This window comes from Sturnus vulgaris, chromosome 4 (genome assembly GCF_052056855.1).
Source record: "Sturnus vulgaris isolate bStuVul1 chromosome 4, bStuVul1.hap1, whole genome shotgun sequence".
Taxonomy (NCBI): Eukaryota; Metazoa; Chordata; class Aves; order Passeriformes; family Sturnidae; genus Sturnus; species Sturnus vulgaris.
The window spans coordinates 25,290,972-25,312,535 of NC_142246.1; the positions used below are offsets into that span (position 1 = coordinate 25,290,972).

The 21,564-nt window shown below is 38.2% G+C and overlaps 1 protein-coding gene across 2 annotated transcripts in view; it reads right to left on the bottom strand.

Annotated features, from left to right (window-relative positions):
• Window positions 1–1,852: 1,852 nt before the first annotated feature.
• The window catches only part of CORIN (corin, serine peptidase), a 117,550-nt gene continuing 97,838 nt past the window's right edge, over window positions 1,853–21,564 (bottom strand). For both annotated transcript variants that reach the window (XM_088163327.1, XM_014887969.2), the window contains exons 17-22: window positions 15,335–15,457; window positions 12,468–12,517; window positions 10,831–11,005; window positions 7,521–7,792; window positions 5,908–6,041; window positions 1,853–4,941 (exon numbers count right to left, since the gene is read on the bottom strand). In XM_088163327.1, the coding sequence (XP_088019453.1) occupies window positions 4,759–4,941; window positions 5,908–6,041; window positions 7,521–7,792; window positions 10,831–11,005; window positions 12,468–12,517; window positions 15,335–15,457 (937 nt within the window). In that variant the 3' untranslated portion in view covers window positions 1,853–4,758. The remainder of the gene's footprint in view (window positions 4,942–5,907; window positions 6,042–7,520; window positions 7,793–10,830; window positions 11,006–12,467; window positions 12,518–15,334; window positions 15,458–21,564) is intronic.

A 21,564-nucleotide genomic window follows, 5' to 3' on the forward strand; every position in this document is an offset into this window, starting at 1 on the left:
GACAGCCATTTCTGAATTTTTTTTTAAATTTGGTTCAACATATGACAAAATGTTTTTGGTAAGTTCTAACATAAAGATAGTGGAGAACTTTAAAGTGATGGTAGACATTCAAATTCCAAGAGATCGTGTTGGTTTGAGTTACTTTTTCAGATGTTTGGATGTAAAATCCTTCTTGCTGTTGGGGGACACCTTGCCATGGGCATATTCCGGGATTCCCAAGTGAAACATCTCAGCTTTCTTGACAAGAAATGGGAGCTGCAAGGTTGCAAAACAGTCAGCAGGTTGTGTAGGGAGACAAGCTGGTAGCACAGCAGAATCATACAGGAAGAGAGTTACTGGGATGAAGTGAAATCATCTACTCTGCTCCACAGCCCCAAGGCAGGCTCAGCTCCACCCTTGTCCTTCCTAGCAGATGTTATCCTGCTGTAAAGAGCCCCAGAGAAACAGGCAGTTCTCTCCTGCCCTCAGAGTCGAATATTGGTTTTGTTTTCATTATCTGACCTGAATGTTTCTTCTGCACTTTAAATCCATGGCTTCTCTGCACTTGTTGCCACTGAGAGGAGAGTGATCCATATTTTACAAGTTTCTAACTCTACAGCTGGGGTATGCTGAACTTTCTTGGGGGAGCCCTGGCACTTCCAGTGACGTGAGGGAGTGCAGGCCTCAGCTCTGTCCCCCCGTCACTGTGAAAAAGTTTGGGAACAACACCAGCTTGTGACCTGCCTCTGCTGCAGAAGCAGAACCTACCAGCACATTTGCAAGGTAAATGATGATTTAGTATCAGGAGTCTGCATTTTCTTCATACAAAACCTGTAAGTATTCAGAGTAGGATCTTCCAAACCCTTCTGACTAAACCATGGCATCAAAATGACCAAGAAGAAACATGAGTGGGAGTCACCTGTTAGACCTGAGACCAGCTGCATGGTACCTCTTGGGACATCTAAATTGCTATTACATGACTCTTTACAAGCCTCATCACTCCATTACTCACAACTTAGTGCGGTGAGGCTTTCCGGACACCGTTCCTCTCCACTGAGATTGTAAGTGCTTTTGTACCACTTGGAGTGGTGGGAAATAACACCTCTGTGTGTGTATGTATGTGTGTATTGGTACTCCATATTGCTTAAAACGGTACTCTACAGGCTGTGTTCTAATTAGAGTATTTTGACAAGCAATCTGGGTCATAATCTAAGTTACCTGTTGGGTAAAACTTGCTTTGGGAGTTAGGGTTTTTTTTTGTTGTTGGTTAGTTTTTTTGGTGTGGTGGTTTTGGGGCTGGGTTTTTTGGGTTTTTGTGGTGGACAAACAAAAGAAATACCTGAGAGCATTTGCTGTGATTACATGCTGTTTTACTGAAGGGGAGATAAGGATAGTGAGTCTTCAATACAAGCTTCAAAATATTAATTGGCCATAAGTAAAGTAGTGCTAAATGAAGGGCAGAAGCAAATTGCACTCCCTGTGCTTCTCAACAGTTCAGTGTTCCCTTTATTATTTTTTTAGCACTGAAAACAGCACAGTCATCTGTGAACATAAACATGCTCAGATTGCAGATTTGATTGCAGCTTTAGTTTTTCAGATTTCTAAGTCCAGAGTAGTTGTTGGCAGCAGTATTCATGGTAATATTCTGTATTGGAAGCATACACACAGAAGAAACTAAAAGCTGTACAGTGGTAGTAGTGCCAGAATCTCCACAAATGTTGCAGTGCTAACAGAGCTGCTAAAACGTCAGCTAAGGATTCAAAAATGCCTTTTGAAGGCTATTTTTAGGTCATTATTGCTAAAGTTATAACTTAATACCTCCATAGTATCGTTCAGTTTCTCTAAAAATTAAAACACATTTTCAACAGAGAAGTTATTTGGAAAATGATTGTAAATTTTTATTAGTACAACTAGAAAGAAATGCATTGGCTTGACTGAGTGGCATTGCTTCCATTTGGAGATACAGCTGTGGTAGAAGCAAAACCGACAAATGTTACCTTACAATGAAGCTACACCTGTGAGACAAACAGCATAATTGTGATCATAGCCATTATGTCAGCACACAGGAAAAGGTTTGATGCAGTGGAAGGAGGAGCATGTTTGCCTATTTCATGTGCACACATTAAAAAAACAGTATAAAAATACATGTATAAAATTACAAATTTCCTCTTTACATGGAATGTTGTGTCAGACACAGTCGTGGGAAAGGATAAGACCCAAGCCATTTGGGATGGGGTTCAGCCTGGAATTTCTTCAGACCAGTCCCATATTGGATGGGACTGTTTAAGCAGGACTCTCCCTCATTTCCTGGGAGAGACTGCTTGGAAACTGGTGGTAAGCCACATCCAGTTAATTAAAATGTGTAGTTATAGGTTATCATTGGGTAATGCTAATATCTACGTGAATGATTTTATGCACTTCGGTGCTTTAAAAAATTCAAAGCTCCTAACCACCATATCTGATGGAGAGAAGCCAGGCTGGGTTGTTCATTCTGCAGCAGCACCTCTTTGGAAAACAGACCTGGCCAGCTGGCTCTAACAACCACTAGCCAACCTCCTCCTCAGGGTACTCTGATAACCAGCTCCAGGACTCAGAGCTTTTCTGCCCTACAGCCACAGAGATCCCAGCCCCAGAGGAATGCTGAAATTAAGACTGGGAGCTCCAGCCTCCATATCTTTGAGGCAAGGGCATCAATAACCTGCTTCAGCTGTAATCTACTTGCACTAGATAAACATGGTCACAGCTGCTTTCTCTCATTTATAGCTGGGGGAAGAAGAGTATTTAAGTGTTATAGCTTTAATATATTAATTGTTTTTAAAAACCCAACAATCAAACCTAGCAAAGCCTCAAAGAGTTTTCTTTCTGAGCATGAAACAGTGATTCAATCACTTAAATAGTTTCAGAATCCGTAACATAAATATTGAGTATTTATTAATATTCATGTCTACAGTGCAGTTTAGAGTGACTAATGTTCTAATGTTAGCCATGTTTAAAGAGACAATACGGAGATAAGAGATAAACCTTCATGAAAGCAATAGATCTATGCAGATGAGTTGCAACATCATCAATAGTACCCGAAATGTCCATGTGTTGGGTTTTTCAATGCATGTTTCCACATGCAGCAGTCATGCTATTGGCAAGGCCCTACCATGCTGTCATGGGGCCATGCTAGAGGTAGCAGAGAGGGTTACTCTGTGCCTTAGGCTGGATTCACAGGGGGCTAGGCACAGCACTGAAAACACACATTTTAAATGCATTGTTTCCCAGTGGACTTTATCATTTAATCCTCAGATTCCTGACTCGTCCTATTCTGGCCTCCTAAAAGCTGACAGCCTGAGCAGGACATCATCTACAGCAGTTGATAGGACACACTTTCCCTCTAGCACCATAAATATGTGCCAAACTCCATCATCATTTTTTCCAACCAGATTCTCTTGGAGTTAAGCACAGAGTGCTCCACATCTGACTACCAAGCACACAAGCTGGACTGCTTGAGCCTCTGCTGGTGAAGTTGGTTTACTTTGCTTCTCGTATTTCTAATACTCATTTGAACAGAAGCTGGAATTCCAAGCCTTCTATCACTCATTTTCTTTCTGCTTGCTTCTTTTTCCCAAATGTTTTATCTTGCTAGTCAAAACTAAACTTTAAATGCAAGGTACAAGAAGAGACCTATAAAAATTAACCAGTTCCCCAATATTTGGGACAGTGCCCACATTGCATCTTTTGCATTTTAAATCTGCATTTTCCATCTCTCACAAGATGTCCAAACTAGGTTACTCTAGGAGGAGAAACCAGTGGTATTGCCAACCCTCTTATGTTTTTAGAGGGCTGGAGATGGTCAGTGCATGCTTTGTGTGCTGAACACATTATACAAAGGGAGGAGGAAAGCCAAAGGAGGGCACAGGTTTGATAAATGCACTGATCAGTATAGTGCTGCTGAGACATGGGTGTTTTCCTGGACACATTAGGACATTGGAAGCTTCAGAAGATTAAGTGCTAGAGGCTGTCCAAAGAGCCTGAACAATAAAGTTTTGGTCTCCACTGGTAGTTATGTGTCTGTTGGCCTACTGGTTCCTTCATTACCCCAAAGAGATGCCCAAGCTGGCTCTGGGAACAGAATCTGTGGAATCAGGACAGTACAGGGTTATGCCCATGCAAATTAACCACCCAGAGAGATAAAATGCATTAGCTCAGGCATGCCAGATGCATATGGCCACACACCTTTGGAAACCTGCACGTGTGCTTTGATGTGTCCTCTGCCACATGGATGTACAAACCCATCACTATCTTCCACACCCTCCAGCATGTGGTATGGCCCTGTTGAGAGCTGTCCTTGTGAAGGTATGTCCTGCAGTGCCACATGAATATACAAAATTCCTTCCTCATCACATGAAGTGAGTGAAAATGCATGTGCTACTAATTGAATAGTATTAAAATAGGCTATTTTAAAAATTTTTTCTAGTCTGTGCTACTGCTTAGTTTTAACAGCTGAAAGGCAGAAAGTGGTTGCTTCTTTTCTTTTAAGCTTTTTGCAGTGTTTGGAATAGCACCACAACACAGTTAAAAGAAAAGTCAAAAGGATTATTAATTCTACCACACAGTATATTCAGGATCAGAGGATTGACCGATAACATACACTGCATATTCCATAGCTCCACAACAAGAATAGATAGAGCTTGAAACTCCTTTTTACAGAGTTACTGGACTGCAAAACCTTCAGTGTTGAAGGGCTGATTCCTTTTTTCTTTTGTCCGTCAGCACAAGTCTTACCATCTGGAGTTAGTTTAGCAGAAAGGTGTGGATGTATATTTGTCTTTCAATCCACTCAATAAAATGTGACACGTTACTGTAAACTCCAGGTCCCAAAACCTTGGAAAAGCAGACGGAGCCCCAAGATGTTAAACCAAACAAAGTCCAGCGCCCTGCAGTATGCTCGCACACAAGTGGTCCTCCACTGTCACCCTGCAACAGGAAAGTTTGAAACAGTCTATTATACACGTGGTTAGCACTCATGGTTAAAGCTATCTCACAGTTCCTACAGCCATTTGCCTTTAGCAAATAACTCAGCTGTAAAAACCAGCTGCTCTGCTGAATTGTGTAGCTACACACAGCATTACCAGTGTTTATTACCCATTACCTTTATACAAAAAATTACCTGCAAAAGGCTTATACAAACTAAAAATTTAACTAGTACAGATAAACCCTAGAGTCTTCAAGCAGCATTTCATTATCATGAAGTTGTTTACACCAATATTAACAATAATAGTAATAATAGAGGTTGGGTTAAAATATGTAAATAGACAGTTGTCATTCCTAGAATAGATAAAGTATACTACACCTAATTAACATCACAGTGATAGCGTTGAAAACAGGATGATTATATGCAGATGCTTTATTGAAGAACTCTGGGAATCACGGGTGCAGACCCAAATCTGACTCTGACATGGATCCGAGATGAACATGTTTTTATACCCTTTTCGTTATATAACTATGTATTAATTATTAAACCCATATTGTTCTATTGTATACTATATATATATTGATCTTATCCAAGCATGTATTCTTACAATTTTCATTAGGCCCCCCCAAATATTCTTTCTCATTATTCTTATTACGATTAAACAATAAACATATTCAATTACCAAACAATCGTTACATTTAACAATCATATCATTTATCATATGGTAAATACGCAGGTGTAGCTTCACATGATCTAGAAATTAACAAAGCTCAATATTCGTTCCAGGGCCTAGTTTGCTTTCCCAGGCCTACCAGACCCAATCTTCATTTCCACCTCCCTTGAATCTATTGTATGCAGTTCACATGATTTTTAGAAACATTTTAACCCTATGCTATCAACAGTACTTTGATTTCTAAAAGCAATTTTGTTTGTTGAAACTTTCTGTTTCTCCTTACAGAGAAGCCTACCATGCAAGAGTCCACGGTGCCAGATTCGTAGCCAGCACACAGCATCCTGCTGGTGATAATTTTCATGTCAAAATATGACTGGCATTGTTCTACAGAAATTATGCGAACCTCTCCTTCTTGAAGCTTGAAAGGCACTGAAAAACAGAACTGTTTACTATACACAAATTCACAAATATTTACCTATTATGACTCCATGAGGTACAACAAACATTTCCATTGGGATACACAATAAATATTGCTCTCTATATATGTATTAAACGAAAGAGCACTATGTGTTGCATTCTGGAGAAGGACTAAGCACATGGTGTGATATTTGCTGTTTATTGAGAATTTGCACTTTAACGTGATGCAATTGGTGACTTTTAAGACGGGGGCAGTAGTGGCTGGAAAATAGTAATGTGAGAGAGGTGGACAACTGGTTTGATTCACTGTTCCAGGGACCTCCCTGTTTCTTGGTGTCTGTCATGGTAAAACTTGGTAATAATCACAGTCATTTTAGTTATGTTTGGGTAAGGTTGACTTACAGAATGTACCAGGAAATCAGAATTTGAACCTGTCGAAATTACTGTAATATGTTCAAGAGGCAATAGAAGACTTCTTCCTAGTCTAAGCAACTGACAGCTCAAATTCTAATCAAAGTTGTTCAGCCTAGGGTATGCAGTACTAAATGCTATGTAGCCACAGTGGTTTTTTATGCTTCCTAGCATAAAACCTTTAAAATCAACACTGACCACATCAGAGAACAAAAAACATTTTCCATTTACCAGTGCTGCACAAAACATCTGTTGGAGTTTTTTTCTTGACATCATATAGAGATAATTTTAGATGGGCAGAGATGCTAGTAAACAGCTTACCTTTCATGTGTGCAATTTAATTTTTACCACATCTAATCCGAACACTACAATTGAAGTTCCACTGAAGCAATACGGAAAGGAAGATTTCCTTACCCAGTGTATGGAAAAGCCGTCCCTAATAATTATTATAATAATAGTAAAGGGAGAAACACAATGGCTAGTGCACTAGAAGTGTTGGGGCCAGGCTAATTTGCATACTATTAATGCAGAATCATTTTGCCCGAACCGTTATTTACATAACAGTTCTTGTCAAGGATTGTGGCAGCCCCAAAACAGGAAAACACACTAACATTCTGTTCAGAGGCACAAAAACAACACTTGTGATTACGGAATTAATTGTGTCATAAGTACAAAGTAATTCATGTTCTGCAGCCTGTAAGCCAGTGCTCCAGCTTTCACTGAGCTCAGAGTGTTTCCCCTGCTCTGATGATATGATACGTTTGCAATACCAATCTGAATGCAACTTAGATGGCTAAAATCATAGCTAATGTTCTTGATAGAAGTTTCCAGATCCTCAACATTTTTAAAAATCAAACCAGTGTCTAAGTAACTATTAAGGAGCATAAATTGCAGCTGCTGCTTGAAAAAGCTAGGCTGTAGTCACAGCTTGATCCCTTCAAGAGTAGTTACACTCTCCTAGTATTTACTAAGATCCAGTAATAGTATAAATGGGTAGAAGTTTGCAGTGGTATCACTTATTTGATTAACTCAGTAGAAGCTTCACATGTTTTTCAAAAGTCACAGAAATATTCATCTTACTTTTGTTGCCCATGTGCCCCCATCCTGTGATGTAGCAGTAGGTGTCTGGCTGGACCAGCTGGTCCTTGCTGGGCAAGCAGACAGGTCTTACATAGCTTGTCTCGTTGATATCCTCATCTAGTTCCACAATGCTGATATCATAGTCTACAACTGCTCTGTTGTAGCGTGGATGGAGGATGATGGTCCTCACCAGTCGGGTCTGCATGAAACTTGATGGATGATCAAGATTGCTAATCCCAAGCACTACTTTCCAGACAGCTGCATTTTCTCTCCTTTGAAAAAAAGAAAAAAAAAAAAGGTGAAATTTCAGTCAAGGTCTTTCTTTTAAGCTAAAATACTCAAGATATTTTTTCCTCCCTTTTTGCACTGCACTTTGCAAAGCATACAAATACTACAAGAAGAAAACAAATATTTATGCATTATTCCTTACAGCAAAGATCTGAGCAACAGAAGTCAACACCTTCCATGTCCTTCCTGCTTGTAATCAAACACATTAAAACCCACTCCATCAGGAGACATGTAATCATGCATTAGTTGCTGTATTAAAGGCTGCCAAAGTCATCCCTTGGATGCTTCCCAGCATTAGTTGCTCACATGCTCAGTGGTGGGCACACACAAAAATCACGGGGGTGAGAATATTGTTCAGTAGTCTGGTTACAGCAGTTGTGTCTCGCTGAAATCCCTAAGGAGTCTCAAAGAAGCGAATATATTGTGTAAATTAAATACTTTATGATAGCCATGGGAAAAGTCCCTTATTTATTCAGCATTCAGTCTGTGCCAAGTATACTTTCTATGCCTAAGATCAAAGGGTTACTTGGACTCTTAAATTTTTTGAGACTCTTTGGTAAACATACAAGACCACAAAGCAATGATACATATGATACAGGGGGGAACACTGAACTATCATCTGTTGAGACACATCAGAAAAGCCCAGATTTTATGAAAGGCTTCGAGGCTGTAATCTTTTGATCCTAACTGGTCGCAGGATGAGTTGTGGGTTCTTCGTGGTTTCTAATTAGTCTGTGATGCTAAAAAAGTAACCTTTTTTCACAACTGCTGGAAGACAAGTCCATGTAACTAAGCACCTTTCACAGGACAGAAGCTTATTCAAAGCAGTGTAAGTAAAAGCATGCAAAATTTCAGCTTTTTCACACGGTTCAACAGGATTGCAATTCCTATAATTTGTAAAGAGATTTGGTTGCTAAATCAAGACTACATTTATCTTAAGAGTTGGATGAAAATTCTGGCAGTTCAGACTATAATGATCATTTTAGCATCATGATCAATTAGTTGAGTTGTTCCATATGAGTTGTTCCATAAAGTTATGGAAATTAAGTGCTGAGAATATTCATAGACTATTGTGTATGTGTATGACCATTATAAAATAACATTGCCTAGAGAAATAAGCAGTCAGTCAGAATGCATTGTCCTACACATTAAAAAAAATCCTCAAATGTAATGCATTTCAAAATGATCTTGACAAAATTCTGGGGACTATGATAAGAAAACTCACAAACAACACAATGTATAATGCAGCTCTTTCTATTTATGTCCTCTACAAGTATTCATGGCTATTTGTATTATTTTTATGTGGTCTTCATGTTTTGTATTCCAAACTTCACATGAGTTTCACAAAATGGAGCATTTTGTATAAAGGACCAGAGCACTTTAAAATCTCTTTATGTTGTTGTTTTATCTGGTTGGTTTGGGAAACTTTTAAAATACTTTATGTATAAAAAAAAATTGTGACATCAAGTATGGTCTTGCTGATGATATATTAAGCTTACAAAAAAGTTCTTACAAATGAAGAATTTCAAGGCTTCTGGGTACATCCCCCCCAATCTATTCAGAAAGGCAGAAGATAAAAAAAGTTCACGTAACTTCTCAATCAGTTGTTAGACCAGAATATCTTAGTACTTTAAGGTCTTTTGAATATAAATGTCAAAGAAACTTTTAACAAATTATCCTCTGAGCTCACAGGGATATTATGCAGCTCTACACGAGGGGTAAATGAACATCTCCAAAATGCAGCGGCACTTTTTCTGCATTTGACAAAACTGGGACAATTTTTACTTTATAATGTGACAGCTGCTTTCCTTATCTTTCAGTAATGAGAGGAATCTTATCCAGCAAATTCAATAGCACTCCAGTATTGCTGAAGGATCAACCTCTGTCCCACCCTTTATTTTAGATCACCAGAAAATGTTCTTCCAAAGGACAGGAAGTATTCCAGCAGTATATTTAAAAATAGATGGAGAAAGAAGAGAAATTCCTTCTGGACCCAAAATCTGATAAAATACAGTATTCTTGTTTGTATTATATAGGTTTAGCACACGGTTAGTTTGGAAGGACAAACACCAAAGAACTCAGTTTTTCAGAAATAAAAAGACAAAATGTAAATTTTTACTGAAAAAGGGAATGACTAACACTATAAAGAAATATCAGTTCAAGAGAATCTTGCTTGACATAGAATTTCTGCTGGCTTAAACATAAAGAAAGTGTTTAGTGAAGTTTAAAATCATTTCCAGTGAGCAAGCACCAGTTTAAATCGGGATTAAGCAAGCATATACCAGGGAAGTATTTCTAACTTGCTAACTACAGCAGAAAATACTTGTTTAAATTTTCTTTAGAAACCCAATTAAAAAACTTTAGTGCAAGACAGAAAAAATGAGACAATAAACCTCCCTCTGAAATCTGTGGTTGGTCAAGAAGAAATATTGGATAGCACCAAAAAGCTGGCAATGATCAAAACAATTGCTAAGACATGTAAATATCCTCTGCACTCCACACTCTCCCTGCACCACGGCCTCTGATACCAGGGGGCACTCAGTTGTAATACTGATTTGTTAATGATTGCAATCTTAATAAAAGAGTGGACTATATAAAAAGAAAAGGCAGTGACTTCAATATGTCATTTTCACTGTGAGTAAATACTCAGTTTTTCTTTTATCAGTGGTCACAGCATTTTTTCAGGGTCTTTTCTACACTGATACAGATGACAATTTTTAAACCCATGGCAGTTCTGTGATGGTACAGAATTAGTGCTTTGGTCTTCCTCCTTTTCCTGTTTCCAGCTCAAAGTCAGGGCATCTTCATTTATATTTCATCAGTGGAGATGCCAGCAGTGAATAATAAAACATGTGAAAAACTCAGCTGATGCTGGTTTGTACCTTTTTACTTTCTCTGTCAGTCTCCTAAAACTAGGTCTCTATGACTGGCCGTTCTGCAAAGGTCTTCACCTACGCCCCGTGTGCGTTTGTTCATTCACAGGTGCAAGCTTACACGAGCAGTAAAAGGTGTGAGCCCTCACCCTTCAAAGCAGTGCGCTACGGTCAGGACCCATCTCTTGGCAATGAGGACGCAGCCACAGATGTGTCCGCTGGGCTCGCTCTGCAGGGAGCACTGCCACGGCCACCGGCCCGGCCGGCTGGTCCTGCCCCCCAGGATCCTCTTGCTCATGCGGGCGGCGGGGCGGCGGCCGCAGTCTGCGGGGACAGCAGCGGTTAGATGGCACCAACAGAGCCTTCGGCAGCACAGCGGGGCACACGGTGGTGGTAACAGCCCTGAAATTGTGCTAAACCATGCAGCACATGAGGCAGTCACCAACCACACGGCAGCGTCAAACACTGAGCCACTTCTTGCATTCCTTTGTATCAAAGGATTTGCTCTCTGGTTATGAATTCTGCCTGGATCAGCATGAAATATTAACCAAGCCTGAAATATTAACCAAGCTACGTTTGGAATCTTGACTTCCGCCCAGAAGGTGTCCTCATGTCTTTTTCCTTCTAGCTAGCAACGTGTTTGGTCTACTTTGTATTATCCAGAATTGCTTCTGGAAAATCTGCTCAGCAATGATAAGGTTTTTCTTAAGTCAGGTGGGAGGTTAATGTCATGCCATTTACTCAGCTACACAGCAGAAAGCTCACTCTGCCTGCAGAAATCACTAAGGGAGAGTATTTAAAGATCTGAAGACATTCTAGTTCTTTGTCTATTACACTTTACAAGCCACCTCCACTAGAATTACACCAGATTACCACCTGCTGGTTACTACTCTAAAATAATCCTTCACTTTTGTTTCACTTTATTTTCTGGATTTGAAAGATGCCAGTCTTGTTATTTATCCTGTTTATACTCAGTCTAACTTAGGGAATAAAAGAACACCACCAATTTCTGCAACTAGCATCCCAAGGGAGGATATGCTGCCATTGCATGTATCTGGGAATTTAGTGCTGAAGAAATGAACTGGAGCAATGGTTATTTGTACTTTATACTTTTTACTGTGTTCATTTGACTTCATAGAGTAAGCAACATATGTCAGAACAAAGTACCTTCAACAAGCTTTTTGAAAGCTCCTTTGAGCTTTTTCCTTCCTCTGACGAGTAGCAAATGTTTTGATTCGTTTCCCAAATTTAGCTCCTGTCGTGTAATTCCTTTTCCCTGACTCAAGCTACTTTGTAGTTCAAGTGTTCTTCAGCAAAGCTCTCCTTGTCCGTAGAACATGGTTTCATCACTGATTAATTTCTGCATTTTCAAACCACTTAAAATTGCACAACCTGCTGTGCCAACAGACTTGGTCCATAACTTTCTACTTCAGGTTCTTCTTTCCCCTTGAACTTAACAAACAGATCACAACATCAACTCCCAGGCAGATAGTATGCTAACCACTCTTCTGGTTAAGGGTACTTTCAGCAGGAAGTTTTATCAAATTACTTTTTGAAACCTAACTGCTGACAAAATTCCTTTTGTGGTACTTTAACACACAGCACCCTAATCAAAAGATAAGAAAAGCTGATTAAACTGAGTGAGGAAAAATAAACCCAGTGAAAAATTGGACGTTGCGGAAGTTTAGTGAAAATTTCAGAATGAATCCACACTAAACATCTGCATTTTTTAAAGTGATTTAACACATTTTGAAAAATATCTGTTTTATAAGCACTTCTCTCTTACCTTCTTTAGTGCAAAAGAGAGCCACTTTGCTTCTGCTTTGACACGTCTGTCTAAATATTGAAACAAAACACGGTGGAAATCTCATTAATTGATTAATTTTGGTAATTTGAAAATCAGCACAGGTATTGTATTCATTGCTGTAATCCAGCTGTTAAAAATTCCCTCAAACTGTAAAAAGGAACTCAAGGAGTTTCTTATGCCAGATCATCCATAGTTTCCAGCATCTGCCTGAAGATAATTCAAAATATTAGTTCAGCTTTACAATACATTTCATGAGTAGGTGTTACATATTTTGCAGACTACCTTGCTCCCTGGGCATGGATCCAGCTCTGAGGTCAGCTGGGATGCACAGTCTATCAAGTTCTTATTTATGGCACCTGAAAAGCACAGATTGCCAGTGTCCTCTTCCTTACAGTCAAAGGACAGGATTTTCTTTGAAATGCCTTTGATAACAGATGATGTTTCATGCCCTTAGAGTTTGGCTATTTTAAAAGAATCCACAAAGTCTGCATAAATAGGTATTAGAACAACAAAAAATTATCATTTCTGTTGAAAATCTTCAGATAAGAGAGGGAAGAATTGATTTTTTTGTCAAGGGAGGAGAAATCACAGTTAAATCAGCAAGCACTATTGCACAACTAGCTGACTCTCTTTTCAGTTCCACAATTTTTTCATTCTTACTGTGTACATGCTTTTCTGAGGTAGGTGCAGAGCTACATTGGACTGGATACATAGGTCATTTCTTTGCCAGGTAATTATTTGCAGATTTTAATCTCAGCAGGTAGGTAGTATCTTTAAAATTGCAACCACCTAAAAAGAGGCTTCATTTCACGTTAAATCATAGATACTAATGTGGACAAAACAACAGTGTCAGCCAGCCCATCAGTTTACCTTGAATCTGGAACTTAACCAAACCTTTGTCCCCTACATTGCATATACCTCATTCATACACTGTGAAAATCAGTCTATTTCTCTTCCTGGAAACCCTGTTCATAAAATTATTTTTCTAGAGATAGTAGAGATAGACAACCAATTTCAGGAAATAAAATTTTGTGCACAATTTTAACAGGCAAAGAAAACACATAGAATATAACTGGGACCAGCCATGCTGGTGTTTTGCACTTGTTTCTTTGACTTACCGTACAGCCAGCTCTAAAGAGAAAACTTTAAGCTTTTATGTATGCATTGCCTGCACTGTGCCGTTTGCTCCTATCAAAACTTTATGAAATAGTGGTGTATTTGTTAGTTCTTGGCTAAGTTCCCATTAGCCCAGAAGCCTGGCAACTCCTTTAAACATACAACACACTCCACAGCACAAATGTTTTACATATTACAGTTGATCCAGATGAATACACCTAGACTGCAGGGCTCGGGAGCACTTCCCAGTCATCCGGACTGGATGCCTGATGCAGCCAAAATAAAATCAACCTCAGCCTTCACACACCCTTCCCCCTTAGCTTCTCACTTCTTGTTATCCATTTTCTGAAATCTGTGGGACTGGAACATCTGTTTCCTACATGTAACTTTCATTTATGCAATAGATTTCATTATAATCCTCATTACTGATGTTTTCCCTCCTTTAACTTGCACTTTGGGCAAAACTAAATCTTTTGTGACTAGAGTTTGTAATTCAGAGGCTCCAGATCCATTACTTCATATGCTTCCTAGCAGACCTCTTTCAAAAATGTCAAAAAGTACCTTGAAATTTCTGCTTTGCACTTTAATGACTGAATAGAATATGACTGTGGATCTGCCTTTGCATCTGGTCACAACCCAAGGTGTTTATTCTTGTATTACTCTGGAGAAAAGCATTTAGATACTGTTAGGCTAGAGGAAAAAGACAGTGAGAAAGGAAAATCAAAGAGTTAAAAATACAACTTTCAAGTATAAGGCACTGTTCAGTAATGGCCCTTCTGGATGAAGAACTATAACAAAGGAATGGGGAAAATACTAATGTAAAACAAAAACGGTAAAAAATTGAGATGTAAGAAAGCAAACTCAGATCCTTGCAGGCACAATCTTTTCAGTATTCTGCCACTAGGGAAAACTTTTGAGTATAGAATATAATGGAGCCAAGCAAAAGAAAAGCAGATTTCCTCCTCAGATTTTTGTCTTCACACATATTGTATCTCTGCAGTTACCCAAGACAATCTTTTCTTGTCAGAAGGATTTTCTATGGAAGAAGGATGTTCTGAAAGCTCTTGGGCATTTCAAAGAGAATAGGGAAACCATGAATCTGCTTTTTGAAGAATGCAGTTGCCAGTGGGGATTAGGTGGCTCTCCCAGTTTTGCCCTGGATTTCTAGTTCACTGGCTCTTCAAAGTCACACTTTGAATGTCTCAACCATGAGATCCTGCCTTCTCTTTAGTAACTACCTGCTTAGTTGGGTTAATTAAAAGGAATATACCATCATCTGAAGCCAGAGCTAAGGAAACCTACTGTAAGTAGATATAACCTCTACTGAAGAAGCTGTGGTTGCTCCAAATTAATAAATCCAGACCCAATGGGCTGCAGTGGATGGTAAGATGTTGCTGCAGATATAGTACTTGCTGGACTTTCTTGCTTAGCAGAGATTTAACAAAGCTGTTTGGTCCAGGTGCTTCAAGGGCATCACCTCTCTATCACTCAAATGCTCTTAATCTACCAGAACAGGCCCCTGAGAATTCACAGAATGGTCTCAAAAGAGACTACAGTGGTTTTAGACACTACAATAATTATAGACTGTATCTTACAACTTATATGAGTATGTCTTGGGATTTATACACAGATACCACAGAAAAAAAGAGCTCACCAAAGAGTTTGTCATCCTGCATTGGTAAGTGACCACCCACAGCAATGAAATTGGTCTTTTTTAACCTGTTACTTACCCATTCACTAGAAGTGCGTGTAAAGTGGATGCATTCTTATTCTTCCAGTCTGAGTGCAGATTCAGCCATTTTTGCTCCTGCATTTGCTCATTCTCTATTACAATTTCTGTTTTGGATGGTCCTCTGAAACAAATGAAAGACATTGATAGAACTTCTGGTAGGTTTCTGTGTTAGAGTTATGAAGGTGAAGAGGCCCTAACATACCTGTTTACTCTAAAGACACACGGCAGAATGATATGGCAAAGCCACAAGCAGCAGATACACAGTAGGAGAATGAAAACACCCTGAGAAGTCAGGCCAGTCAACATAGGACTGCCACATTGTATTTCCCAACAAGAAGCAGAACTGGAATCAGGAACAGCAAGAAACTTCTAGTGGCATTTACTGCAATGCACACATTGATACTCTTTCAACAGTTTCTTGGCCTCCCAAAATGCGAAAAAATTTAGATCTTCATAAGTAAAAGAGCTAACAGAAAAAATATTTTCTTAAATTCCTGTCATTGGAAATCCATTAAAATTTAACAGTAAAGAGCAGTCTAGGTCTTGTTAATAAGACCTGAGAGTATCTCTAAGTCCAAGCTGCCTGCTTTGCAAAACAGAACAAATCACTGGTGATGGTATCAAAGCAATTCTTCTGCAGCAACTTAACAAGTATGTGAGGGTTAGAATGGTTCACCAGGAGATATTCTCATATATCCACTTCCTCAGTCTAGTTATTGCCTGATAGAATTGCGAAATTGCTATTTTATTAAACCTTAACTGCCCAATGGAAAAAATAGAGCATTTCTAAATTACGTGTTGTGCAGCTTTCGAGCACAGAACCATTCACGACTAGCCATCAATCCCTGTCAATGACAAGGACTTTCACACAGTACTCTCCCAAACACTGGTCAAAGGCCAAATTCTAAATCCTAATTCATGGAAAAGAGACTGAGAGAATTTCAGAAAAACTGTGATTTGTCCTTAAATTGGCCTCTGACCTCAGTCTCTCATGATAGTACCTGGTAATGCCAACCAGGATGTTGAAGTCCAATTCTCAATACAGACTATATTTCTTTTTTAAAAAATCTTTACAAAACACCAACATTCTTTACCCACTTGGTTGTATAAACTAACAGAGATCAAAGAATTCTATTATATGGTAAAGTTGTCAGTGTAACCATATGGAAATATTTTCAACACAGCTGGCAGAATAAACCAAACTTTGAGGTCACGGCCCTGGATCCTGCCTGTTACACAACTTATTTTCCAGACCCTTCTCTGGGCATATTAAGCAAATATCATTCCATGATCTACTAACCAGAATGTGCAGGCATATGTGCACTGCAAAAGGAGGAGCACAAGGACTCAGCAGGAGCCACAGCCAGGAAAGCTGACCCCACTTCTCCAAAGGGATATTCCACATCTCACAGCCTCATGTTCAGTATGCAAAGGAGAAGGAAGTTGGGGGGAGATGTTTGGAGTGATGGCATTTGTGTTCCCAAGTCCCCATCACGGGTGAAGGTGAAAACCCCATTTTCCTGGAGATGGCTGCCTGCCCATGGGAAGTGGTGAATGAATTCCTTGTTTTGCTGTGCTTGAGTGCATTGCTTTTGCTTTACCTATTAAATCCTCTTTATCTCAACCCATGAGCCTTCATATTTCTACTCTTCTGGATTGTCTTCCCCCTCCCATCAGGAGGAGTGAGCAAGCTGCTGTGCAGGGCTGAGCTGCTGGCTGGCATTAAACCACAACACTCTGTTCTCTGAGTCTGTAAATTATAGGTTTCATAAAGTATCATTTTGTAGCTAAACTTAAAAAAAGACCAACTGAGAGCATCTAAAGTTAAAGCTTAAAATAAAAATCTAGATTTTCTTAGCTAGAAGCATTAATTCAATTTCAAATTAAATGTAAAGTCCTTCATTTAAAGTCAATTAGCTTTTCATTTTAAAAAAGGGTGTATTTCAGAGAAAAAAAGTTGCTTTGAAACAACATTTAAATTGTTTCATTTCAAAGATTTGAAGCAAATAACTTGATTTTTCAACCCTTTTTCCCCTGTAATGAAACTATTCAATGAATCTGAACAAAATGTCCTTGTTTCTTTTTTCAACATCATCCTTTACAGACTTATTATTCATTAAGAAACCTTCCCATAGTGTAATTTATGCTTGTTTTTTCAAGACCTTTAACTTATTTATTATTTTATTATTAATTTCTTCTTCTCTCATCTCTAGCAGAGCTTGAGATCCATTGTCTCATAGGCATTTTTAAATTTTTGAGCTTTCTTCTTTATCTAAAGCTAATGCTGACATCATTTCATGAGCTAAGGTTACCTTTGAAAGGATGCCTGTCTGTTTAATGATACAGAGTTTATATGCAGGGGATGTCTGAGGATGCTTGGTAAGAGCTGAGGAGAGGTCAAACAAGACTTTCCTGAATTACACAGCAGAAAGAGCAAAGCTGAAGGAAGACCTATTTGCCTGAAAGCTTGTCTGATAAAAGAAGCTGTGTTTCTTGCAGTCCTTGCCTCTCTCAAGGTCTTTAGTCATGTCATTAAATTATAGAATAGGTTGCTCAGAGTCCCATCCAACATGACCTTGAATATGTCCAGGAATGGAGTGTCTGCCATTTCTCTGGGTAACCTGTTCCAGTGTTTCACCATCCTCATTGTGAAAACTTTATTCCTTATGTCTAGTCTAAACCTACACTATTTTAGTTTCAATATATAAGTGAAAAAAGACCCCAAAACTTACTTCAACTTACAGATTTCAGAATAAATTTTCAGTGCAGAGAGATTTAATTTCTTTTTAGTGTTAAATGGAGTAAATTTGAATCTGGAAGGCCCTAGATTGAAAAAAAAAGAAGGAAAAAAGGGGGCAGTAGGTTTATAATGTAAAAGTTACGGCATAAAATAATTTGAAAAAGGATTTGTGATGAATTATTAAAATAAGAACATTTTCTTGTACTTTCTTTTAGTCAATCACAGAATGTGTGGGCTTGGAAGGGACCTCTGGAGGTCAAGTATGGCCACCTATGGCCAATTACCCAGAAGCACATTAAGACAGCTCCAAGCATGTTTGAGATAATAAAATTATAAATAACAATTATCATTTTACTTTAACATAAAAAAAAAAAAATTGAAAATATCCAATCATGGAACTAGAAAGTGTTATATGAGGGCACTAACAACATGCTTAATGACTATTTGAAGAAATTGTCACAATTTGTCAGGAATTATAAGGCTGAAATTTCTTCAAACACAGCCTTATCCAAATAATTATATTTTAAACTACATATGTACATGAAAGATGAGACATGATCTATCAGATATTTATCAAACACAACTCTAATACACTGAATAAAGGCTACATATTTTAACAGTGATTTATTATTGCTCCACTTTACTAGAATAGCCTTCCACATGTACCACAGCTCCATTTTCAGTAAATTTCAGTAATGAGTTATTAGTTGCCATTCTTAAAAAATTAAATGAAATGTGAAAAATTTGCTATCTTACTACATCATCTACAGCATTACTGGAATGCTGTGGCCATGGAAAACATGAATAAATTCAAGGTGGGTTAGGAGAATGTTACATTGTGTTGAATGGGTCTAGAAATCTAGATTGAATTAATGAGTTCAAATACTTCCTCTTTGGCATGGAATTTGTTTCACTAAATGTCATGGTTAGTCTTGGAGAAAATGAAGTTTCATTCAGAAGTTCAAATTTATTACGTGAGTATGACAGAAAGATTCTGGGTATTGTTTCTGTTATGGTCTTTAAGCAAAAAAAACATTAAGCTGAGCTCCCATTATTCGTCTTGCAGAAATAGAAATAAATTCATCTTGCAGAAATGAATTTGATCATGTAAAAACAAGAGATTGTTCATCCAGCAGCTTGACTGCTCAGCTGTCAAATATTCAAGATCTTTATACCAAAGACATTGAGTGAAAAAGCACCAGGAAAGACAAAAGGCCAGGCAGCAACAACAGACTTGCCTGTCCCTTTCATAAAAACACACAACAGCAGATGCTACAGAAGAGAAAAGGAAGAAAAGGAGCTACTGGTTTCAGTGGATCTCCAGTGACACAGCCTCCAAGAAAAGGAGCACAGTCACAGAAAGAGATATCAGTAGATTTTTAAAAACAAGTAACTTGGTAGACAGCTGTGATTTTACACTTCTACTAGACGGGAACAAGCAGGTGAAGTAAAATTCCCCTGTACTCTGCTGAGTACAAGCTCTTGAATATTTTCACAGAATGACAGAACAACTCCACTACTGCCTTTATCAAATTTCAGAGCTGAGCAGACCATGCTTTTATGATCACCATTTCATCAACAAAGAATGTGGACTTCCAAGTATCTGAAAGTAGGTTTCTTCAACTGAACATCATGACAAAATACATCATTCCAATACAATGTTCTGAACCTCCACAGCACGCCCATCCTCAGCAGCATAGCCTCTAGCACACTCCAGGACAGATGTGAGACTGACTGCTGTTCTGTTCTCTGCCTGTCTTAACAGAAAAACTAATTGCCAGAGACTGCATTTAAATTCACTGTAATGAAATTTGGGACTCAGTCAGGAGTCTCTGAATAAATTGATATGTTCTGACACAAAGAGGCATTCAGTTTAGGTGGCAAGATAGCCCCATCTGGTTGTAAACTATGAAACCTAAGACTTGAGCATTCCCATTAAGCTCTTAGCATTACAAACAAACAAATTTAACATTTTTTGTACTTGAGGAAAGCATAATAACTGCTAATAATGCATGTTGCATAACTTGAGCACCAGCCATCATTAGTCCAAAACCTTTCAGACAATGCTTGGAACTTGTGGCTTTATGTGATTTTGCATCACGCATCACACAACACATTCCATGGGTTGTGTTGTGAAAAACTGGAAAACCACATCATCTGTGGAATTAGCATTAGCAAACAGCCAGTAAAATTGCTTGCATTTTGTGAAATTCCAGAATAAAATTAACTTTCATGTTGCTTCAGACTCAAGGTTTATATGTTCCAAACAGACAGACTTCTATAAAATGTGTTACCACTAGCTGTTAAATTAACCTAACTTTAACCACTATCATTTAATTATCTTCATTTGCTTTTTCAGATTAATTTGGCCTAAAGTATTAAAATATCTATTATCTTTAAATAACTAAAAAATCCAAAAGCTGTTAGAAAGACATTGCCTTTATATTTTAAACATTACCACATCATATAGCAATTGGGAGTTTTTATTTGGCAAAGCATCAGACAGTTATGAAAATTACTTTGCAGAGCTTTACAGAAAATAAAAATTCCAAATGCTACCATTCATTGTAATTCCTGGTCTAAGGCATTAACAAGTCTTCAATTTGAAATCTCACATGCACTCTTTTTCTCTAAGAATAAACAAGAGAGCTATTAAAACAAAATCAAGGGTTGCTGCAAGTAATTATTGAAGAAATCTGCACAGCTACAAAACTGGATGGTTCTGCATTGTGTTCTAAAGTAGACAGAATTTGTATATTCACACAAGTTGTTCCTGTTGGGAATACTTGCAGAATAAGCACTGCCTAAAACTTTTTTTTTTTAATATAAAAAGGGGAAGTTTTCTTTGAGTTCTCTGCAATATACAGTCTAATTTACCTGGACCCTCAATGGTGAGTAGAAAGAGCTTGTTTAAAAAGCCAATGTTACCAACCTCACATTCAGCCACTCTTGTTATAAATCAATTAAATAATGTATACAGGACAAAAATGCCAAGAGATTAAGTTCATGGCTTCAGATCAGATTTCACAGTGGCATGAAATTCCAATTATTTAGTCTTCCATTTCACCCTATAGAAAACATTACCCTCTGTGACATTTTCACTGAATGCCTATGCAATGTTAACGAAAGAATTAAATAACTATACTTCTCATTTTACTCCTCTTGGAAATCAGTTCTGGTAATGTATTATAATCTTTGTTTTTCTTACGGCTTTTCACAGCTACTTTAGTGTATTTTTTGGCAGTGTCACTCCACAAAAATTTGGAGAATAGCTAAGCAAATCAGGTTTCAGGTGACTGACAAAATCAAGCATTAGGAAAGGAAAGACAAACACTAGTGTGGTTTTCTGGTACTGCAAGAAAGTATTAGAAAGTTGTAGACTTCAGATTTGAATTTCCCACTGCCCTTGACACAATTACCTCTCACTGCTAAAAAGATCTTGTAGAAAACTTGATTTGTAGAATATGCCATCTTGTTAGAAAATGGAC